This window comes from Lethenteron reissneri, chromosome 23 (assembly GCF_015708825.2).
Source record: "Lethenteron reissneri isolate LAM-NWPU_2019-01 chromosome 23, ASM1570882v1, whole genome shotgun sequence".
Classification (NCBI taxonomy): Eukaryota; Metazoa; Chordata; class Hyperoartia; order Petromyzontiformes; family Petromyzontidae; genus Lethenteron; species Lethenteron reissneri.
The window spans coordinates 19,755,583-19,778,601 of NC_083801.1; the positions used below are offsets into that span (position 1 = coordinate 19,755,583).

At 46.6% G+C, this 23,019-nt stretch overlaps 1 protein-coding gene across 1 annotated transcript; it reads left to right on the forward strand.

Annotated features, from left to right (window-relative positions):
* Window positions 1–1,025: 1,025 nt before the first annotated feature.
* On the forward strand, window positions 1,026–22,211 carry LOC133346167 (glycerol-3-phosphate dehydrogenase [NAD(+)], cytoplasmic-like). Its single transcript, XM_061557630.1, has 8 exons — window positions 1,026–1,236; window positions 11,134–11,311; window positions 14,419–14,559; window positions 16,155–16,293; window positions 16,510–16,622; window positions 16,840–17,073; window positions 19,254–19,360; window positions 19,959–22,211. The coding sequence occupies exons 1-8, from the start codon at window positions 1,193–1,195 to the stop codon at window positions 20,053–20,055; spliced, it is 1,053 nt and encodes a 350-aa protein (XP_061413614.1). The 5' UTR covers window positions 1,026–1,192; the 3' UTR covers window positions 20,056–22,211.
* Window positions 22,212–23,019: the final 808 nt, after the last annotated feature.

The window sequence follows — 23,019 nt, forward strand, 5'->3', positions numbered from 1 at the left end:
CGCTGCAAGCCCCGCCCCCCTCACGCTGCAAGCTCCGCCCCCTCACGCTGCAAGCCCCGCCCCCCTCACGCTGCAAGCCCCGCCCCCCTCACGCTGCAAGCTCCGCCCCCTCACGCTGCAAGCTCCGCCCACGCTAAACCAACCAATCATCTGCCAAGACGCACTCGGTGAGACCTCCAGCATTACGTAACGCGTGTATCGTCAAACAACTTGCCCTTAGAAACGGAAGAACACATATCTATATGAATAGCACCGTTAGTAGGCGACGTTCCGGGCACTGGCCCCTTTCTTCGTAGATCCGTGGCCTGTGGATGTTGCTACGCCCGAAAACGTCAGTGGCTTCGGTTACGGCAGAAGTTCAACATGCATACAACTGTGGTCAAAAAATGTTGCAACGATATCCATTCATTCGTCACGTGTACATCAAACAAACATGACCATGACTTTCTTTTTAGATGTCCACAAATCGCCCTCAGGTTCAACTCCGCCCCCCTTATCTTCTTGGTTCTTTCGGTAAAGTCACGTAGAATGGAAATAATAAAATAATAAAAATAAAACATAATATAAGAAGATGAATCCCTGCAGTCACGAAAGCTTTAAATCGAAATCCGCCCCCTTAGTTAAACTCCGCCCACGTCTGCTAGGCCACGCCCTCTTATATAAGCCCCGCCCTTTGTTATCGCCCCCACCTCCTCCCCCCATTATAAGCCCCGCCCTTTGTTATAGCCCCCACCTCCTCCCCCCCATTATAAGCCCCGCCCTTTGTTATAGCCCCCACCACCTCCCCCCCCATTATAAGCCACGCCCTTTGTTATAGCCCCCACCTCCTCCCCCCCATTATAAGCCCCGCCCCCTATCATAGCACCCTTGCTGCTCTAGGCCACGCCCCCTGTCATAGGCCCCGCCCATTATTCTAATATTGGCCACGCCCCCTTCTGCTATAGGCCGCGCCCCCTGTCATAGGCCCCGCCCATTATTCTAATATTGGTCACGCCCCCTTCTGCTATAGGCCGCGCCCCCTATGAAGACCCTGAGACCATTACGAGGCGCGCACACGTGGAAGCTCGTGTTGTGCGCGGTGCCTTTTGCAGAACGAGTGTTGGTGGGGTCGTCAGTGACAGCAGAAGGCAGCAACAGCAGCAGCAGCACTTCCCCCATTCTCTGTTACCCGTCGCTCCACCTCGCTTTAGACATGACAACTCCCAAGAAGGTGTGCATCGTGGGCTCGGGCAACTGGTGAGTGTGCGTGTGTGTGTGTGCGTGTGCGCACGTCATTTAAACGGACTTCCCCTGTGTGCGAGACGTGTCATTGAACGTACACACGGTAGTTTGCAGAGCTTCGGCGTACCCAGGGCGCATGCAAATCGTGCACTCGAACAGGCGCAACCCTGGAAACGGAGGCGCGTGTGCCCACGTGCACGCAATTCTGTACTGTGCTAGCCACGTGGAGTACTCGTGTACACGTGTACACAGATGGGTGTGCGCGCACTTCCAAGTCGAGCACATACAGACGCGCCACAGTGCATTTCTTCTACACGCACATGCACGTCTTTGATACAAGTACGCACACTTCCCAGTAAACATCGGACGTTGGGTTAACGTTGGTCCACTGGTTACAACACTTGCCAACGTTTGCCCAACGTTACATGTTTACCCGGTTACCGCTGTCACGCAAACGCACATTTCAAATTCACTCTTAAGCACACACAGTCACGCAAGTTTTCACATTGTACATCGATACACGTGTAAGTACACTCGCTCGTGCGAAACGCACACATATAAGTGTATACACACACATATAAGTGTATACACACACACATGCGTGCACCCACGTACACGCGTGTATGTACTGTGCACATGTGTACACACACAGCAGTAGCCAAGTGATGAGTGAAAGGCTTGGAGGGTTTTAACGAGCCAGCCCCACTTCTTGAGACCACGTAGGGATGGGTGCTAGGGGCTGTTTAAACTTTAAAGAGGTCATGTTATACAATCAACGTTATAAAGCGATAACGCCTTTTTAAAGATCATTAACTTTATAGGTGATTGCTCGTTTGAGACAAAGGTCCCTTTTTGCAAGAACAACCTCTGGTCTAATTAATTGTTGGTACAAACATGTCTCGGTGCGGAAACATAACACAGGCATACAGAATTAACGTGCCATGTGGAGACGCCGGTTTATTGGGATAAACACATTAAAATAAGTAAAAACTACAGCATACATGCTGAAACGTGTGTCGAATTAAAGTGGTTGCAGGTGAATGGTAGAGGTTGTTGATGGTGAGTGATGGTGTTGGTCATTGGGGTGGTTGGTGGATATGGGTTGATGATGATGGTGATGTTAGCCCACTGGATCTTAATTAACAGTCGATGGGCATTATGAGTTGCATGAGCCCCAATGGCCTAGTAGACATATAGTCAACCACACATTGTGGATGTAGACTGATCATATCAGGACATATGTGGACATGCAGTGCGATAATTGCAGACATCCTACAAATGCTCTTGCCGTGCGAAACACTTAAATTATGCCTGAGTGGACTGGACATGGCTCATGATGGCGTAATATACCAATAAAGTTAATTTGTGCTTACAAGCTCCCTGTGCAGGTCTGAAGACTTACATCTGAAACTTGTGGTATCACCAGCTATGAAACCTTACGTGTAAAATATTACATTGGGTGATTTTGAAAAGTCTCCTCGACAGGCCTGTTCTCCACCTGAGGACGGCTACTTGCGTTGTGGCCGAAACGTCGTGAGAATTATTTTATAATGTTTTATTTTTATTATTTTATTATTTCCATTCTACGTGACTTTACCGAAAGAACCAAGAAGATGGTTTAGCCATGTTTGTTTGTTGTAGTACAGAGTTAGACTGATGGCCTTAATCTAAGTTGTCTTGTGGTTGTTGTTGGTTGTTTGACTTGCATCCCACTGGGATTTTTGCACACAGCGTTGGTGTACGGTGATTTTTTTCTGCAATGTTTTTCTGTCTTTTCTTGGATTTCTGTTTGCACTTAGTCACATATTCACTTAAGATGTTTTTTGTTGATGTTTTTGTTTTTTGTTTGTTGCGGTTGCACCCGATTCAAGAGCCGAATGGCTCACAGGGCTATACCTAATAAATGAACTTGAACTTGAGGTTATCATGCCCTCCCTAACAGTGATTGAGCTTGGTGATTATGTGCTCTGCTACATGACGTGTTCAATTGTCAGATTGCGACAGTGAAATATATTCCAGCCTCTCGTTTTCCACGTTATATCCACACAAAATATGATGACGCCTGCAAGGGCCGTCTACCACACATTGCCTTGCGTTGATCTCTCAGTCCAAGGTTCACATCTCAAAACGTGCCCTTCCTTTAATACTCTTGAGTGCATATATGGCTTTGTCTGGTCTGATGCGAAGCCTTGCCTTTATCTTTGCACGCTCGTGCTTTCGTAAAGACTTTGAAATAACTGTGTGAAAGGTTACCAAAATTGCATCTACGTTTTATTCATGCATGCAGTATATTTATTATGCTGTGCTTTGATGAGCCTTAGCTATATTTTGCACACTTGTGTAATGACGACTTCGACGCACTTGTCTTGAGATGGTTTCTTTATTAAGGAGCTACGAGCTCACACACACAGACAGGCCGGTGACCCCACTGCAATAGCCCCGAGTCTCCCGCGCATCTCCCTTTTATCCGGTCCGAGGCCACGCTCCCATTCACGAACCTTCTCGCTGGTTCTAGACCGCTCGCTCTACCAGCAGACTCCACCGTCCTCTTCCGTCACCTGGCGCCGCTCCGATTCTCGATCATTCCTGTCACCACCAGTCCATTCGCATTGCAGGCTGACTCCCCTGTCATTACCTCCCGTGGCCACTAGTCCATTCGTACTGCATGCTGACTCCCCTGTCATTACCTCCCGTGGCAACTAGTCCACTCACACAGTAGGTTGACTTTACTGTCATTACGCTTGCACAACGTACCATATAAAATCTGCAATAACTGTGTGAAAGGTTGCCCAAATTGCATCAATGCTTTTATTCGTGCATGCAGCACATTTATTATGCTGTACTTTTATTAGTTCAACAGGGAGACTCTCCAAACAGACAAAGTCCAAGCGCTCGGGGCAGAGGCATCCCCTGCATCTGCAAGCGTCATTAAGCTCCTATTGCACTCCCGATGCAAGGCTGTCTTGTCACTGCGTTGCAGGAGTGCGCCGTCTCTCCATAGGGCCACTTGGTCAATATCCAGGCATGCTCAAGTTTCCCAAGCGCCGTGATGAATGGCTGCACCAGCTCCCTTCCGCACAATGGGAACCAGCGACGCGAAGAGCTGAACGTGTTGCGTCGAGTTGCGTGCAATTGGGGCCCACTGCACAGTTTCACGGTTGCTGTTAAAAAATAAAGTTTATTGTTTCCCTTTTAAAATCTTCTCAAAGGACGTGCTGCTGCTGCTGCTGATCAGTGTGCAAATGTTTAGAGGGTACAGTATGTGGAATTTCTGAGTGAATTCCCTCAAGTGGGCCTGTTGGCAGTGCACTTATATTCTGTGTTCCAGTAAACGAGCTCTAGATAGGATGATTTTTTTTCCATTGCAAGGTTTTTGTCAGGGCGTGGGAAGAAAAAATTCAAGGACAGTAATCTTGATTTTCAACAAGGTCGGCGTGTTCGTAAACATCGCGTAATGTCGCAATTTGCAGATGTAGTCGGACGGCGAGCTCTCAAATCCGGCCCATGCCGTCGCCCGGCGGAACCGGAGCACGTTCAGTCTTCGCGCTTGGCCTCCCCGCTTTAGGGACCTCGAGCTACGTCCCGTGAATGCACCACTGACAGGCGGTGCTGTAAGAATGAATAGATCTCCTGTGGACTGCTCATCAGTCTGATCACGCACATTGTACGAGACCATAAAATCGGTGTAATTTACTATAACTGCAGGACCATACAGCGGGAGTTGTGCTGCTGTACACATAGTGACAATCACAGGCTATGTATCCTGGTGAGCTTGATTTACCCATACAGTATACAATCCAATCATTGACAACTGCATAACATCCGCCCCTCATACACACTATAGCCATGTTATTCTCTCAAACTGTACAGAAACTCCCGATACGTTATCTAAAAAATACTGCTGGCTCTGTGGCCCTTTCATGTGGTCTCTGAGAGTATAAAAAAAGAACAACACATCACGTGAAGGACTCTCTTTAGTCAGCTGGATCCAGCCGGATGCAGTGGGACAGATCTGATGGTCACAGATGGCTTGTAGTGACTTTTGCACTCGTGCCAGCGCCGGCCTTCTACAGGATCGGCACTGCTCGCGCGGGGCTCAATCCTCGGTGGCTGTCACCCCACGATTGTGAAATCTGTCACGCGCCCGTGCCATGACAGGGAGGTGTTGGGCAGCCATGGCAAGTGCTGGCCGGTGGTGATGGCATCAATGCCATGGCCAAGGTGTCACCGGTGGGAGGAAGCGGTTTGGGTCCAGGGGAGGCTGGTTTTTGATGTAATTTATTAGGATGGAATTAGCCATCCTAAGATTAAGGTTCGTGTGTTGTCAGAGACTCGAAATAATTTGTGGAACCATCGGAATGATCATACATTTCCAGCGTACGACTTAATCGGGGTCACGCCATGTCAACACTGATGCCTCTAGTCCAGGGGTCGGCAACCAAAACAACAAGAGCCATTTCCTTAATTCGGTAGAAGACTCAGTCTTTCAAGAGCTGCAATGCATGTGTCCTCAAATGACGTCGCGAAGCAGTCCTTGAAAGAGCCGCGTTCGACTGCTCTCGTCTAGTACTGCTGTGATTCATGACGCTTGTATCACATGACCTTATTTAATGACTTTATCTCCCGTCGGCTTAATCCCCTCGTGCACGTCTTCTCAGAAGCTATTTTGTCAAAGGTTGTATTCGATGGATGACCTTTCTTCGAGTCCAGGAAATGGTGTGGCAATGGGGAAAACAAAATACCTGCGCTGTCTCAGATCTCCGTGGCCACCGTTGTGAAATGGGACAGCCACCCAGAAAGATGTTTTTTTTTCAGGAACCACAAAACTGCTGCATAATGCAACTCGTGCTCTGCAAGTAAAATGTGTGTTGCGTTGGTTTCTAAAGTCGTAAGATCCACCCAAGTTATCGAGGAAGACATTTCAATTGTGTAAAATGTATTTTCATATTTGCGTGTGAAAGAAAAGAAGCAAACCAATTATGGTTAATGTATTAGAGCAGACATTTTGGTGATGATGCATTGTGTACACATTGCAGAAAACATCCGGTCTGTCTGCATTTCTGTGAATTGCTACCATAAAGCGCAAACAATTCCGCACCTGATTTACAGGGAGTGACTCAATTTGATGATGACCTTTCCCAGAGATAGATGCCCTGATTAGTATTATGTCTCATGCTCTCTGCCAATACTGCAGCACTCGACTGTGTTGTTTCGTGTTGCTTTTGGTTTATCTTTTTAAAACAGTCTGCTTCGGCAGCAGATCATGCTTTCATACCTGATGACGGACGCTTGTGTTGCGCCCGAAACGTCGTGATTTATTTTATTTTATACCTACGTGACTTTACCGAAAGAGCCAAAGAGTATGGATTCCTGCAGTCACGAAAGCTTCAAATCAAGATTATCTTTTACAGTTACACAGTTCTACTTTGTAGTCTCATTGGGCACTCGCATGACACACAATAGGGGTGTTGATTGATGGAACGATTACAATACAATACAACAGAAATCCAATGAGCCGCATTGATAAAGGGGGCAGGGGGGGCATACCGCAGATCCTGTAATCCGTATGGACCTGATGCCCTGTTTTGCACTGAACTAACTTGCACACACGTGCCATGCATCGGACGAGCTGGCGCGAGTATCCGCCTGCGCCTCGTGTATATTTAAATCGCAGGACAGTGACTGTCACGCCGCTGAGTAACACGACCCGCCGGGGCTGAAAATATCTCAACCCAGACCCACAGCGGCGTGGTCAGCGCCGCCTTCAACTCCCACCCCGATGGAGGCAAGGTTACGTGCAATGCCATGTGCTTTGGACGGCAAGTTGCAGGTCCCTGGCATTGCTTGCACAATGCGTTTAATTTAGCAGCACGATTGTGTTTAGTTCTAAATTCATTTTACTGGCAAGTACGTTGCACCGTTTACAGCATCTCTTATTAAAAAGAGACGTTTGCTTCTCAAAGACCGTGGCATCTTTGATTTAAAGTGCAATTGCAACCATTATAACAGAGCTGGCTCTAGAAGTGTAAGAATGCATCAATCCATTGATTGCTGAAATGCCAAATTCTTAAGCTTGTGACACGTGCACCCCTCCTGAATTTAGCAGAGGTTACTGGGGAAATAGAACTTTTCCAACCAAATCCCCAGGAGGATCGCAGCAGCAAACACCGCAAGGGTGGCGCATTCGTCGGTGATGCGTTTGATGGTTTGGATTTCACCACCGTAGCAGCACGCCGATGTTTTGCATTTAAAAAAAAAACGCCGCTGGGGATCTCTGACGTTGCAGCCGAGTAGGAACCCTCTCGTGGTGGTTCCGAATACCCCAAGTGTGCTGCGGCTTCATATCTGCCTTCAGTTCCCTAGCACCACTCACGGTTGGACCTGGACAACCGGGCACATGTGTGTGCTACACATGTGTGCTACACATGTGGGCCCTTCGCCACTCTCGTTTTGTGTACCAGAAGGTGAATGCGTTCGCAGAATTCGCAGGCCGTTAATGTGTGTAGTTTATTTCTTAATCTGTGTTGGTCATATAAGCTTTCCATCAGTTATTGATCGGACACAAACCATGCAACTCACTGTCATAATACAGGAGTGTATGCCCTGAAATGTGCAATTGAAATGAAGGTTTTCCACATCATCTCTCAATTAACTGCAGTGGTCATAGTGATCTCGAATGTTGGTCAGAAATAAAGCTCTTAGTTGTACTTCTCGAAATTTCTCAGATTTCCTTCAAAACAATACTGCTTTGGGTCTTTGGGCAAGAGCTGATGGACAAGTTTATACTCGAGCACCATTACGAAACAAATAGCAAAAGATATTTTAAAATGCGTGCAGCCACTTAACAGAAATGTTCAATCAACTTTGTTCTGTGACGGCCTTTGTATATATGTACTTGTTCTGTAAAGCTACTTAAAATGTGTCTTGAGTTAAAAAAAGTAATCGAATACAAAACGTATTGTATATGAAACATTGATCAAAAGGGTAAACCATTTACTACACTACTTTATCTGAACACTACTAAAACACAGCTTTTTTTGGTTGGGCAAATAACTCTACTTTTTGGTTTGTTGGTTTGTGCGTAAGGCACTCCCCGAGTGTTAATCATCAACAATACGTCCAAGACTAACAGGGCAAGAGGCAGGGGGTGAGGGGGTTATCGATGAGACTTGGCGACAAGCATCCTTCAGTCATCCTCTGGAAAATAAAGTCGCGCGTAGGCAAAACATCTCTACAATAAAACAATCGGCATGTTAATCGGTAATCAATTACTCAAACGTGGGGCCTGAAAGTATTGGTGTAATAATTAAACTTGTTATTTATGGCCATTCGGTGTCACAATTAAATCATTAATGCCTTACCACGAGCCTAAATGTAACATTCACATATGATATGCATGCATTTTACACTTGATTCGATGCACGCATTTTGAGCTTGAAGAATCAAGAAGTGTTCACTCCACATCGCACCTCCGATTTTAGCACGGTTGGCTACGTGTGGTGCGAAATAAATTCTACATGCATACTGTAGTAAATCTTCGGTCCCACATCTAACAGTCATTCCGCCAAACTTTAACCGAGTGAGAACCCAGTGAGATGTAATATCGCAACCCTTTTGCAAGAAAGATCTTCATCTGTGGAACTCCGTTGAGAGATATCTCGCTGGTTTATAGCCCCTGCATTGCTTCACTGCCAAGGCAAGGTTAGTGAAAGAGGGTGGGACAAAGGGTGGGTGTTGCAAAATAAACAAACCATAAAGGCCCTTTATGTATAACACATGCTCACAAGAGATAATTTTCAGTTTGGCTTGCATTTTAGCGGAGTTATTCACAATGTGCCTGCATTGTACCCTAAAATGTAGCTCTTATGAAAGGAATTGCCAACACATGCTCTGTTCTTTCATAAGATGCGTGTGCCCAAGAGTGGCATGTTAGGAAGTATTGTACCCCTCCGACCTCCAAAAAATATGTGAACTTGTATATTTTAATAAAATGTTTTCCTCTTCAATGACTACAGCTTATTATTTTGACTCTACAATGATTGTGAATGGCTCTCTTCTGTCACATGAGGCCCCCTGACGTGAACTTGTCACACCCTCATAATGGCACTTATTGACGTCGAAATTCAACTCAAGGGTTGCCTTGTTAAAAGCAATGCAACTAGATGGTAGATAGAAATATACCCTTATGAGATTTTCTCTGATGAAGCATAACCTCCATACCCAATTACCACAGTTCTAATATGAATAACAATGTTTAAATGTCCCAACAGGAATTCCTTAAAATGCATTGTCCCCTTTTACACATAGAGGCATGGTAATTACAATGGCATGCAGACATTTACTTAAAAACATAGCATTTGATGAGAACTTGAAAGATTTTACAGAAGTGAATTTGAGTCAAGACAAATTGTTGCATGCATTATTTATACTGCAATGACATTCTGCGTGACATTACACGACCGCTGGATTTTTCGAGTGACATTTTTTTTTAAATAAACGTGCGATTCTCAATCTCGGCGTAATACTCGTGCACGACGGTACGGTATTGTGCCAACAGGTGCTGCTTGAATAACGACCTCCGCATCGGCCCGAACAGGCAGACCGCGCAGCCACACACTCGTATACATTACTCCTCGTGATTTAAATTTATCCAGCGGGGCCTCCTCAAGCTGCAACCCCAGCCTCTAAGCCCTAAGATGAGAAATAGTCTCGGTGCCTTTTAAAGTCACATCATATGTGCTAGCTATGTCTGTTTTAAAAGGCCAGAGTTATAAGTGGGTACGTGCACAGTTGCGAATCTGACACACACCGCTTGCCCCACCTATGCGTCAGGGAAGGTTAGATTGCGGATGAAACTACTTATCAGTATAGTATTACAACTCCTATCCAATATTACTGGTAAATACTCAGGTATATATTAATAAACGTGTGGAGGTTTAATCTCATAATGGAAATAGATAATGTCAAGCACTAGGCCATTCAGATCAATATCATGCACTTGTTTAACTTTCCCAACCCTGCTGCTGATGTTCAGTAATGCACAAAACATTTCGGGGTTTGCCCCAAAATGTTTCTTGCATGCACTTGCCTGGAAGGCCCATTGATTGACGAACACAATATAACTTATTGCAATTAAGCGAATGCCCTACCTCTATTCCCCCCCCACCCCCCACAGCATTTATTAAAACAAAACATGCCCTGGAACAGTTTAGAATGTGCCCTGCACAGCAAAATGACCGGTGACATTTTCATTCTCCCATGTGAGTGTTCACATTTTAACCAAATGTATGCTGCCAAGGGCCTGTGGAGGGGAGCTAATACAAATCGGTGTCCGTGTGTCGGTTCAAATAGGTACGTGTGCATGGCCACCTTGCGAGTGATTCTAGAGCCGGCTATGGTGCCTTGCCCCCCCCCCCCCCCCCAATTTCTTTCACTTTTAATAATTGTCTGTGAGTGCAGCATCAGCCATGGAGTAATATGTATGGACATGCTGTGTGCCCCTTTGTTTTTGTTACGGTGTTTTTACACAGGCAAATGGTGCGTGTGCTTTGCTTGTCAAGAGTAGTTTCTGGGGTGGTAAGCAAATGCTCTTCGGTGCACAGAGTTATGTTTACGAGTGTGCTGTGGGGACGGGTAGCACAGCGGTTCACGTACTGCACTACATATCTTTTGCCATGTACAGCTCTCTTTCATATCCGAGCATGCCCTGGGCTGCCTCCTAAATCAACTTTGCCTTTAATTGGTGCCTGGTGTATAGCGTAAACATCAGCACTCGGCAGACAAAAGCAGAAGGGCTTTGTACTGGCCCTAATACCATGCCTGCAGTAATAGTTGCTCATTAATATACATTCACTAACCACGATAAATGAAACGAAGTGAACAATATCTTTGTTTGTGTGCGTGTCCCTGCAGGGGCTCGGCGATTGCAAAGATCGTGGGCGCCAATGCAGCAGCGCTGCCCCAGTTCGACTCAAAGGTGCGCATGTGGGTGTTCGAGGAGGAGGTGGGCGGACGCAAGCTGACTGAAATCATCAACACTGAGCACGAGAACGTCAAGTACCTGCCGGGACACAAGCTACCCGCCAACGTGGTACGCGCGTATATACACACGCGCAGCGCGCCCCCTGCAAACGCTGTGCTCGCAGGGTGCATTGCAAACGGGCACACACTTGTGCACCAAGCGTGGTGCATTCATTCATTCACCCTTGCTTGTGTGTACACTTGTACACACAGCAAGGTGTGCACGTGCCTTTGATTGCATGCACGGCAGGGTGCATTCACCCTTGCTGGCACACGCACACATACACGGTATATGGTCCTTTGTTTCCCTATAAGTAAAGTCAGCAAGGTACAGTATTAAACATCTGGCCGCAATAACACATGGCCAGGAATAAGTGCACGCGTTACAAGGCCAAAGGTACACACGGGGCCCAATGCGGCTGTGGGTGCGAAAGGCTACAGGAGTCCAAGGCATTCCATGCGCACATTGCGCACGTCAAAAGCACAAACCCTAGGTCACCTTTGCGAAAGGGCCTCGTGTCATTGAGCTCTGACCTGGTGTTTTCTACACAGCCAAAATGGAGCGCCTATCACAACTGGGAGCCAATAGCTGATCCGGCTCACCCCCTCCCCCCCCACATGGTGCGAGACAAGGGTGATGAGTGTTACGACATGTGCCACTGCACACATGTTTTTGTTTAAGAAGGAATTGGCAAGGCGTGAGCGTCATTGTGCCGGCTTGATTTTTGGACGACTGATATTTCAATTGGCGATTGGTTGACCCGAGCCGGCCTTAAAGCTGGCCGTTGATCGCTTGCACTACTTCTGCTTTCGGGGTCATGGTGATAAAGAAACAATTTCCGTCGTTGGTGACGTTTTTCAGTCGTTAATACCGGCTTGAAACAAAGAAAACAATGGTAGATTTTTGCCCGGTGAATTATTTTTGGACAATTTATTCAATAACGGGTGGCGCAACAGTAGTCGCAGTACACGCTCTGCATTGCACCCGGTGAGCTCAGTTTCCCTCCTGACCGTGGCGAATGACATCGTAACCGATCCCGGCCTCCACACCTCTGCCCTTGATCAACCCATACCGACGTGCATGGTGAAGTATGGTCAAACAGTCTCCAACACCCACATGGCAACGGGAGGCCTTCATCCAGCAGTGGATTGACAAAGGGCCGTAAACCATTATTGTTGTTTTATTAAGTAGCAACAGGTTACATTAGTTGCAAGTAATTTTATCGCGCAGGAATTTTCGTTGGACATGACTTTGAATCCTGTCTTAATCTCTCTAAGTTGTTTATTAACTTTGCTTTGAGGCTGTTTTTTGCATTGCTTCCTACCTTCACGTTTCTATTACGTAAGTAGAATGTACAGTGCTGTACAGAGTTTGCTTATGTAATTACCTATTGCTCCATTATTTATATCACCAAAATAACACCTGTTCCACTGTGTCTCGCTGTATATAGCCGCATGTTTTTCACATTCAACTCTACTTTTGTTGGATTTGCTATTTGTTTTGCTGTGTAACCAACGAAAATAATACGTACTTGACCTATATACTTTACATACATATCAGTCAGATATTTTATATGTAGACATTAACTGCAATGTGGTGTTGCACGTGTGTGTGTGTAACCATCAGTAATGGGGAGACAAAGGCGGCCAGGTAGGGTGCTGGCCACCCACCCTCCTCGTGCGCCGTGCTGGCCTTAATAGGTTCTTGCTAATCGCACTCACCCCAACGGTCTGTTGTTAACACTATAGGGGGTCTATTTGTGTGTCTGCCCTGTCGGAATGTCATTGTAGTGCAGTGTCTGTGTGGACACATAATCGCTGTCCAGCACTTGTTGGCCAGTATGACTCTTGTTTCAGTGTGTGCCTGGACACGTGATGTTTGCCCGTGTTTGAACTGGAATGCTGCTGCATTGCCGTGTGTGTGTGTGTGTGGGGAGCGGGCAGCATCCTGCGCTACCAACTCAGCGACCAGAGTTCAATTCCCGCTCACGGCCAACACCTGTGACGATTATTTGAACCGGTCCTGGGCCTCCCCTAGGTCGATTCGGCCTCGGCCTCAAATAAGTATCTGTAGTGGTGTGTACACATTGCCACGAGGTAGACCAAGGCGGCCGGGTGTGGTGCTAGCCCCCCAACCCTCTCGTGTGCCGTGCCGGCCTTCATAGGTGCTCGTTAACAGCACCTGCCCCAACAGTCTGGTAAAGGCTATATGGGGGGGAGGGGATCTTTGTCTTTGTATATGCCCATGCAGTCACATACCCGACGCATGAATGCGAATGTGCGCACCAAGGTTGCTCGCCGCTGCGGAATTATGAACCCACTGCCATGTTGCACACGTAGGCGGCCCTCGTGCTAAAGTTCATGAGCCGTGAGTGTCGCCTTGGCATTGACATCGGTGATACATTTGTTATTTCGGATTTGATTGCGTTCCAGGTGAGGCCACGGTAGCATGAAAAGTATTGATGCCTTTTTCTCTGAACGGATGATAACAGCCTAACCTTGATCAAATGTGTGAATTATGGCCCCAAAATAAAACTACCAAAGAAGCAAATTACCTATTGTAACTGTATACAATTCTAGGTAATGGTAAAAGCTTTTAACATGTACTGTTTTCTAATGTAAAACGCCAGCTGAATGTTGTGGTTCTCATTGTAACAACCTCAAATAGAAATACGGGACAGTTTATAAACTGACTTCTAAATATGAATATATAAAACCTGACGGTCAATAATAACATTTTCGATCCTAAATGGATAACTTAACTTAAAACAGCACTCATTCTCTCAAAGGCCAGATAAAAAAACATACCAAATGACATTTGTGTTTTTCTTCCATTTGGAGTTGATTCAATCCATCATTCATTGGGAGTGATAAAATAAACACCACTTTTATTCAAAGTCAATACTGGTTGTCTGAACAGACTGGTCATTGCCATCGGAATATAGAAATTCCACCAATGTCTCAGACATGAGGACCATCCAATATTCATTTAAAACATGGGGGTATGTATTTTTTTTTTTAACGCTGTTCCGGGTTGGACCCCGTGGGTCAAATGTCAGAATCACAATCTTCATTTAGACTGGAGGAATCTGAAGAGCTACGAAGCTTTTTTCACAGACGACGTCGCACACCCTCCGCGTTGAAATTGGTCACGAGCCATGTGCGCCACCCCGGCAGGTCGCGGTGGCGGACGTGGTGGAGGCGGCTAACGGCGCAGACATCTTGGTGTTCGTGGTGCCGCACCAGTTCATCAAGCGCCTGTGCGACCAGATCGCGGGCCACATCGCGCCCGGCGCCATCGGCATCTCCCTCATCAAGGTGCGCCGCTCACGCTCACACGTGGGCCGCAGCTCACCCGGATGAGCGATGGGCGAGGAGGCAATATGTCTTCGCGTGTTCTTCTTATTCTGCCAATAACATCCCAATGTCGGACAGAGACCTTCGCCAGTGTCGTACCACCTCCATCCAAGATATATCACCACCTCCATCCACTGCGCTCCTTTAGATCTTCTCCTCTTATCCCGCCGCCTATTTTTCTTTCTACCCGTCTTTCTCCATCCCTCCAATCGGCCTCCATTATGTTAATTAATCTCACCCAACTGTCATCTGATGTCCAAGGAAGATACCCTGGCCATCTTCATTTTAGTTTTCTATTACATATGTTTTACCACTTTTAAATCGTCACCGTCAAAATAAAACACTGCTTTGCATCTAATTTCCATCTCTCATTTATACAGGTTTTTCCCCAGTAAAATGTAGCATTAGCATCTAATTTGCGTGTCATTTTCCATGATTAACCACATGATTCAACTAATGTATCATGAGCATAAGAATACATTTTAATGTATAAATTGATGCTTCGTTACTCACCTACCCTGCAGGGTTATGCTAAGGTATTTATGTTAATAATAACAGTGCACTCTCTTACATGTGATTGGGGAGTAAGGAACTGCTTAGGGTTAAGCCTGCAGCACAGTTAAGAGTAGCGAATGGTGAAGATTAAGGAACACATTTGAATTATGCATTGGTTAGGGATTAATAACAGATCATGGCTTAACATTGCAATAAGATTTAGCAACTATTATTAACTGAATAATAGTGTTAAGATGCCATTGGATAAAGAACCTTACTTTAAAGACTATGGAATCCTGGTGTTCGGTCAGAGTGAAGGTTTGTCATTGGTGTTTCAAAGGATTGATTGCTTGGACAAGGGTTGTGTGTTCAAGGACTAGGAGTAAATTTAGTCTGTGCTATGGAAGGGTTAATGGGCGTAATAAGTTTAGGGCTTTGATGGGTAGGGTTAGAGGTCACCCTAACGTCATGAAATATTATTGTATTAAGGCTTACTTTAGTCACACGGCTAGGCTTTAGGGTTAGATATATATAACATGTTATTTTGAGGTGTTGGTAGTTAATCACTTGAGCAAAGTGCATGCTACATGAGATGTAACAGTTATTTTGTTGGGGCTCCATCTGTCTCAAGAAGTGCATTTTTTTTTAAGGTTTCGCTTTTACCGTCCCTTCACAGGACTTAGCACTGACACACAAGTTCTCAAAGAACTCACGGTCAGCTCTTCGGTGGCGTAACGATCCTGCATGATTGACTCTTCTCTAATCCTCTTTGTCCAATGAAGCGGTCGGTGGTTCCGTCTATTGTTAAAGGGCTGTGCAGGCAAACAGGTTTTTGCTTTTTTTGTACTGAATGCGGTGGTTTAGGTAGAGCTCATTGCTTCTGGTAGGTTACGAGCAGTTTCCCATTGTTGAGGTGGCTCCTGTGATGTGTGGCTAGTACCTGTGCCGGCCACGCCATCCCTCTGTGCATCGCACTTGCCTGCATAGTTGGTCGCTAGCGGCCCCCAACATCCCCTGTGCGGGCTATTCGGGGGAATCCATTGTCTTCTGCGTTTTGACAGGGAGTCGACGAGGGTCCGGAGGGACTGAAGCTGATCTCCAACATCATCCGGGAGAAGCTTGGCATCGATATGAGCGTGCTGATGGGGGCCAACATCGCCAACGAGGTGGCCGACGAGAAGTTCTGCGAGACCACCATCGGTACGAGCAACGCATGCCAGGGTTGCTGTCCTCTGATTAGCACGGTTGGCTGCGTACGGTGCGAAAGAAGTTCTACGTACATACATTCATACGTGTCCGCACGCGAATGCGCGCCCGTGCCAAGTGCGTGCGGTGCGCACCCGTGGGCTCGCGGAGCCGCGTTATATTTACCCTTGGCCCCACGAGTGAGAGGAATGCTGACTCGTGTCGCCGCAGGAAGCAAGAACCGCGCCAATGGACTCCTGCTCAAGCAGCTGATGCAGACGCTCAACTTCCGCATCACGGTTGTGGAGGAGGCCGACACGGTGGAGCTCTGCGGAGCTCTCAAGGTGTTGATTCTATTGTCATGTTCGTGTCCGAGGCATAGGGAGGCTGGTTATCCGCCAGTTTACTCCACTTATACGCGGGGGGAAAAAAACATGCATAATTTGGAAAAATAGGGCCGCTTATAATAGTTTTCGCGGACCCTTACATCTCCTGTGGAAAATAGGAGTTGTGGGTAAGAGGATAACAGATTAAAGGAGTTCTCCTATACATGGCACGCAGAACATCGTGGCGGTGGGCGCTGGCTTCTGCGACGGCCTGGGCTTTGGGGACAACACAAAGGCGGCCGTCATCCGACTGGGCCTCATGGAGATGATCGCCTTCGCCAAGCTCTTCTGCAGCGGCACCGTCACGTCAGCCACCTTCCTGGAAAGCTGCGGCGTTGCCGACCTCATCACCACCTGCTACGGTGGTCGCAACCGCCGTGTGGCCGAGGCCTTCGTGGTCAAGGGCAAGGTGCGCCATGTTGTGCCACCCTGACGGGGGTCGCAGCGTCTTCTGTGCGTGCGAGGCGGGGAGGGTGGTCTGCCGATTGTGCCATTTTATTTGTTTAACACGTAGGCTTTCGCGACCAATATTATTCAGAAGGTTTTTGGGTTAGATCGCGTTATTTATAAATGTGTCGCAACCCTCCACCACCAGACACGGCCAATCAGTAAAAACGTGTCACGTTGACAAAAGACAAATAGTTCACTACTTTAGCCCACCGGTGTGTTGAAGAGTGAATCCACAACATTTACATTTTTTGAGTACGACGTTTTTCTGGTAATTACATCCAGCATCATCTGGCAATTTTCCAGAATAGTGAAGCCCTCCACCTGCTCCAGGTCTTAAATAGAGCAGCAGGGTGACGTCATCAATTAACCCAATCTGGTGCAGAGATCAGAGGGGGTGGGGTTTATTCCATTTGCAGTTTTATTCCATTTGCGCTATCGAAGCGTGCATTTGAAACTCTTGCAAAATGGTGCATCACGTGTTACGTTAAAGAACGGCCCACAGAAGCATGTCGCAGAACTACCCATGAAATCCCTTTTAAGAGACTTCTTTTTTTAAATCCACACTCTAACTCGCCTGGTATACAGGAGGTCGTATGTTCGATCCCGACCCCGACGCCTGCTGTATATTTGGAGTCTGCATGTTCTCACCGTCGTCGTGTGGATTTTTGTCCCGGGTTCTCCAGTTTTTCCCTCTACATTTAGAATCAACATCACGGCGTTTTAGAGTTTTTGGCTGCTATAAATTTCCACGTGAAAAGCCACTTCGTTGAGCTATCATTTTTTGGCCAGGTCACTCTTGAAAACGAGCTATACAGCTCAGTGGATGGACCTCACCTGGTAAAATAAAAACAATATTTATAGATTATTATGGGGTGCAGTTTCCCACATGCCCTGCGACAGAGAAATGTTTGTTACGTGGCAGCAAGTGATGTTTTTATATTCTCCAGAGCTCGAATTTGGCCAAACGAAGTTATAACCAAATTTGATTTTGATGGTTTTCTGCACAGCCATCGATGGTAACCTTATTCCAGAGCCTACGGCGTGATAGGGTTAGTGCTCATATCTTTTATACATTTCTTTTCCACTCCCATCCCACCATGAACTGAAATCGGTGTGCTGTTTTTATTTCATTTCAAAGCTACAAGCTGCTTGAGGGGTCCTGTCCCATGAATGGGAATAGCCTCAGGACCTAATCTAAGAGAACATGTTTAATTTTTGTATCTGTATTTTTTCTTGCCGGTACATTTTGTATGACAGATCTCCCATTGCTAAAGGCACTTGCTGACTCCGTGTGCTGTCACCTGGTTTTGAAGTTCGTTGATTAATAGATTAGTTGCTTAATTGCAGTTGCTAAGCACATGGCAATAACGCCTGTGTAATGCAAATTGTTTAGCAACAAAAGAGAGCCAGCGTAAGGCTAGTCGATATTATGAATAACCTTAGAATTTTTGTTAAAATGTATTTAATTAGAAATCGAGTGACGATAAGAAATGATAGTGATAAATTATCCAAAGTAAAAAAATATCATTACTCCATCATCAGATGAGTCGGCTTTTCCCCGAGAATGGGCGAGTGGAATCGCCCGAGGCATGCCGACCACGTCCTCGGAATCGAAGGCAGCATCGAGATTCGCGGTGTCAGAGATCACCAACTTGGAGTTCCCTCCTCAATCAACCACGTGTGCTCATGGTCAGCAGCCTGCACACTGGTCCTGGAGGACGAGGCTCGCAAAAATCTTTGTCTGGGCCTGTACTCAATAACACAAGTCATCTACCTCACCCTCCAGAGCAGTGGGAACCATCCTATGGTGTTGCTCACCATGATAGGATGACATTTGGTGGAGTAAAATAGAAAAAAGTATAAGAGACGCATCGTGGCTAACGCGCACTACGCAACGGACTTGGCGACCCAGCTAACGTAAGTGGCGAGTGATGTCTGAACTGGTCCTGGGCTTTCCCACCCTATTACCTTCACCAAACCCCCCCCCCTGACCATCATGGTGAAGTACGATCAAACGACCCACGCGGCCCACACTGCGTGAGGGGGCCTTTCTCCAGCAGCGGATTGACAAAGCACCGCAAAACCAACACAAAACGAGGACAAGTGAGCTGTATGGATGAGCTGTGCTTGTGCTTACAGAGTATAGAGGAGCTGGAGAAGGAGATGCTCAATGGACAGAAGCTCCAGGGCCCACAGACCTCAGCGGAGGTGCACCGCATCCTCAGCACCAAGGGGCTAGTGGACAAGTAAGCGCCGCATGGCCCAGGCCGGACACCAGTGGGCAGGGTTTCTCACACGCTTGCTTCGTGTAAGAGCCACGAGCAGGTGTAACGATACATTGATTCATCGGTTAATTTGTATTATTCTACAGTGTATCAAACCGCTTGTTTAAGAGCCAATGTGCATCGTATTTGTTGTATGCAGTGGGTTCACATCACCCCTGGAGCCACTAGAGAGGTACAGTACTACTATTCACTCCAAGAGTAAAAAAAAACTATTCTTGTATAGTAACAGAACTCTGAATTGTGACAAACGGCGGTGAAGCCTTACACTAACAATAAGTACATTTATAAACTCTATACATTTGCAGCTGTTTAAGCTGTGCAATTTTAAGAATAAATCCGCTCGTGTTCGGGTTACGGGTGGATTATTACAATGCAGGATCGTGAGAGACGGTGGTGGCGAGGGAAGGCCTTCATCAAGCAGTGGCTTATCCATGATTTTAAGAAGAGTATTTAAAGCAATTAGAACAGGGATTCAAGTATTGAAGTGATGACTTTCCTGTGCACCAAGGTTGATTGTTTGAGATTTTAGTCTGAGAAAGTGCCATTGTTTGTGCGGCAGGTTCCCGCTGTTTACAGCCATCTACCAGATCTGCTACGAGGGCAAGCCTGTGAAAGAGTTCACCAAGTGCATGCAGAGCCACCCCGAGCACATGTGAGAAGACCTCGCGGCGCAGGAACCCAGCGTTCTCGCCCAGCCTGCACAGCGTCACACACAGCTCGCAACCGCACTTGCATTGGCACGGACACACGCACGCATTCACAAGTGCGTGTGTGCGCGCGTTCACATGCGCGCGCAAATTCTCGGGGCTGCTCACAATGCTGTCTCATGCCAGCATGCCAATCTGAGGATGCAGTGGACAGTCCCACTTATCATCTCCCAATGAACATAAAGCAGAGGTCAATCTCCACCACTGTCAATTAAACACAAGCAGGCAACGAGACTTTTAACGGCTCATTTCGTTGATTGGATTGGCATGAATAGATGTGTACAGTGAATACACAGCAGAGCAATCGCATTTCAACATGCCACTTTTAATTGCGTACTAAACAAGACAGAACCTTTGCGGAAAATAATTTGGTGCCAATTTCATGAATGGCATTTTACAACATCCTGATGCATCACAATTAGTTCAGGTGTAGCATTTATACATGCACAGTAGTGTGGATGCCCAGTGCCGACATTTAAAAGTAATGTAATTGGACATGTAAGCAGACATCTGTGAATGAAATTCACAGCCCTTGGATGTGAATTTTCCTTGGATAATGCATTTTGGTCAGGCTTTGTAAACAGTATCGTTTGAAACACAAACTAACCATCAGCATGAAAGTGACGTTTAAGCCAGTTAAGGAATTAATTTCCAACGTTTCTCCAGTTTTTGTCTTGTTAAATTATGTATATACATTCATGTGTAGGGTGGCTTTCTAAAAAAATGATATGTGCACCAAGTGTTAGGACTGAAACACTGTCAGAGAGCTGTATCCAGGTGGTGTTTTGCCAACGTTAACATTAACAAATTTGCTGCTAAATATAATTACAGTCAGAGGGCATGGCTACATTTAAAGGAGGCCTGCACACCATCAGGCTGCCAGGGTCGTCTCTGCCCTCGCAAATATGGAACGTACCACTGAAGGTGCATTGAATATAAAATGCCATACAGAACTATTTAAATAACAAGTGACCTCTGGCACACTCTGCCAAGAGGTTTATTGCAAATAAGATTCAAAGGTTCTACTCAGATTGTGTCGGGCAAATCTGACCCCCACGTCGCATTACAATGTTGCCACTAACAGACAACCGCAGCTGCCTGTCGTTATTATGCAAATTACTGTGTGCAAAAGCGAAATTCTTTGTGCCCGACAGCCGAATGCTTGAACTGTGATTCGGAGGTTTGATCGTAGCAAGAGTCGTAACGTGACTTGTGCTCGCTTCTTCCCTCGCTGGCACACCATGCAGTGCGGGGGAGGGGGAAGGTCTTGGCCAGTGGCCAGGTTATGGTCCTCCCACTCAGCCGTTGGGCCATGTAGGGCTATGGGGATGAGCTCCTGCCCAGAGCTGTTCTGTACTTCGGAAAAATCCAAATGTCAACTCGAAGGCTCTCCCCCTGGTCTGGCTTTGGTGCTACAGTTGAATGGCAGCGATTTTCGTTGGGCACAGTGACTGACGGGGAGGGAATTTCAAACCGCAGTTTTTTCCACATGTTTTGAGAAGTGAAAATGCCATGTAAAAGTTTGAATGCTACAATGTTAATGCGCATTAAGGGCATATACAATATACATGCGTGCATTTTCCTATACACAAAACATTTCGGCAGAACCATGGTGACAATGGTTTATAATTTTATCACTCTGGCCTAAGCTGACCGCTGTCCTGAAAAGTTTAACTTTCCACGTGGAGTGCCAGCCCGTGTTGATGGACAGTGGACCTTTTCACGCGGGTGCGGAAGCGTGGACAGGCGAGTTGAGATGAAGAAGACGCAAGCTCTGGAGAATTGCGATTTTTGTGCCAAGCGGCTGCATGCTGCAGGGAAGGTGCTGATGGTCTGCATGACCACCGACCAGTCTTTATTTGCTTAAACACGCACAACTCTTAATGTAGGGTATTGAAAAATAAGATAATTTAAAAGTTGGCGCAAATGCCCGAGTTGCTCAATGTGGGCATTCGGGTTAATGGAGTGGGCCTCCCTTATTTAAATTTCACAAAATGCTGATGCAATTTAGTGTTTGGGTCATCGTGTAAACAGTTGATTTGAAATTATTTTCTGTTTGCCTTGCCTCAAGTTGTGCAATGCTGATTAAAGCCTATTTTAAACGATGTGATTTTCTCAATTTAGACACGAAGCTGTGTGTAGTTCACATTACATATTTGCGACATCTGTAAATAAAAATAATTAAGTGCCATATTGAAAGAGATGTATGTGCTGTTGTACAATGCACAGGGCTTCAGTTCAGCTGGGGAAATATTTCTGCTCCCAGTACTCCACATCCAGTATACTTGTTGCTATGAACCTCGGCGTCTAATAATGTACCTAATCCAGTCTACTCGGGACTCGTAAAATATTCAGTGAAAATTATTTTTAAGCCCTGCTTACTCTCATACGCGTGACTAACGTTGGCTTTCGGATAAATACTCGAGCGATATAGCCACTGCATAGTGCAGGTTTTGCTTTTCAGATCAATCCAACAAGTGATTAAACTTCCTGGTTAAGCCAGATGCTCTCCTGTAATGGCAGCAAATCTACAGCATTTAACAGAACCCTGAGATCCAGCACAGCAATTGGATTGGCCGCTTCTCGCTTTGTCAGTCCACAAACAACGCGGCAATTTCCCCGCGACTTTGATGCGGCCATCGAGTGGCCACAGCGCCCTCCAGGGGCGCCTAGCGAGAAGGTGCTGAAAGGCAGAACGAGCATTGGGCATTAGAAGAAGACCCCGTGGCCGGCCTACGACACGCTGGAGGGACTGTGTCGCTCCTCGGCTGAGCTGAGAATTCCCGAAGAAGAGATGGAGTCTGTGGCCAGGGGTAGGGACGTCTGGACCGCCACTACTCGAAACGCTGCCACCGCCGCGACTCTCGCAAGCGGACTGAGAAACGGAACGAAAACAAAGGATTCGGCTCTTCG

Excerpts from the sequence above, each read along its gene's own strand:
- LOC133346167 (XM_061557630.1), top strand. The coding sequence starts at position 1,193 with ATGACAACTCCCAAGAAGGTGTGCATCGTGGGCTCGGGCAACTG. Across the intron at positions 11,312-14,418 it reads ACAAGCTACCCGCCAACGTG|GTCGCGGTGGCGGACGTGGT; the intron begins GTACGCGCGTAT and ends CCACCCCGGCAG. Across the intron at positions 16,623-16,839 it reads AGCTCTGCGGAGCTCTCAAG|AACATCGTGGCGGTGGGCGC; the intron begins GTGTTGATTCTA and ends CATGGCACGCAG.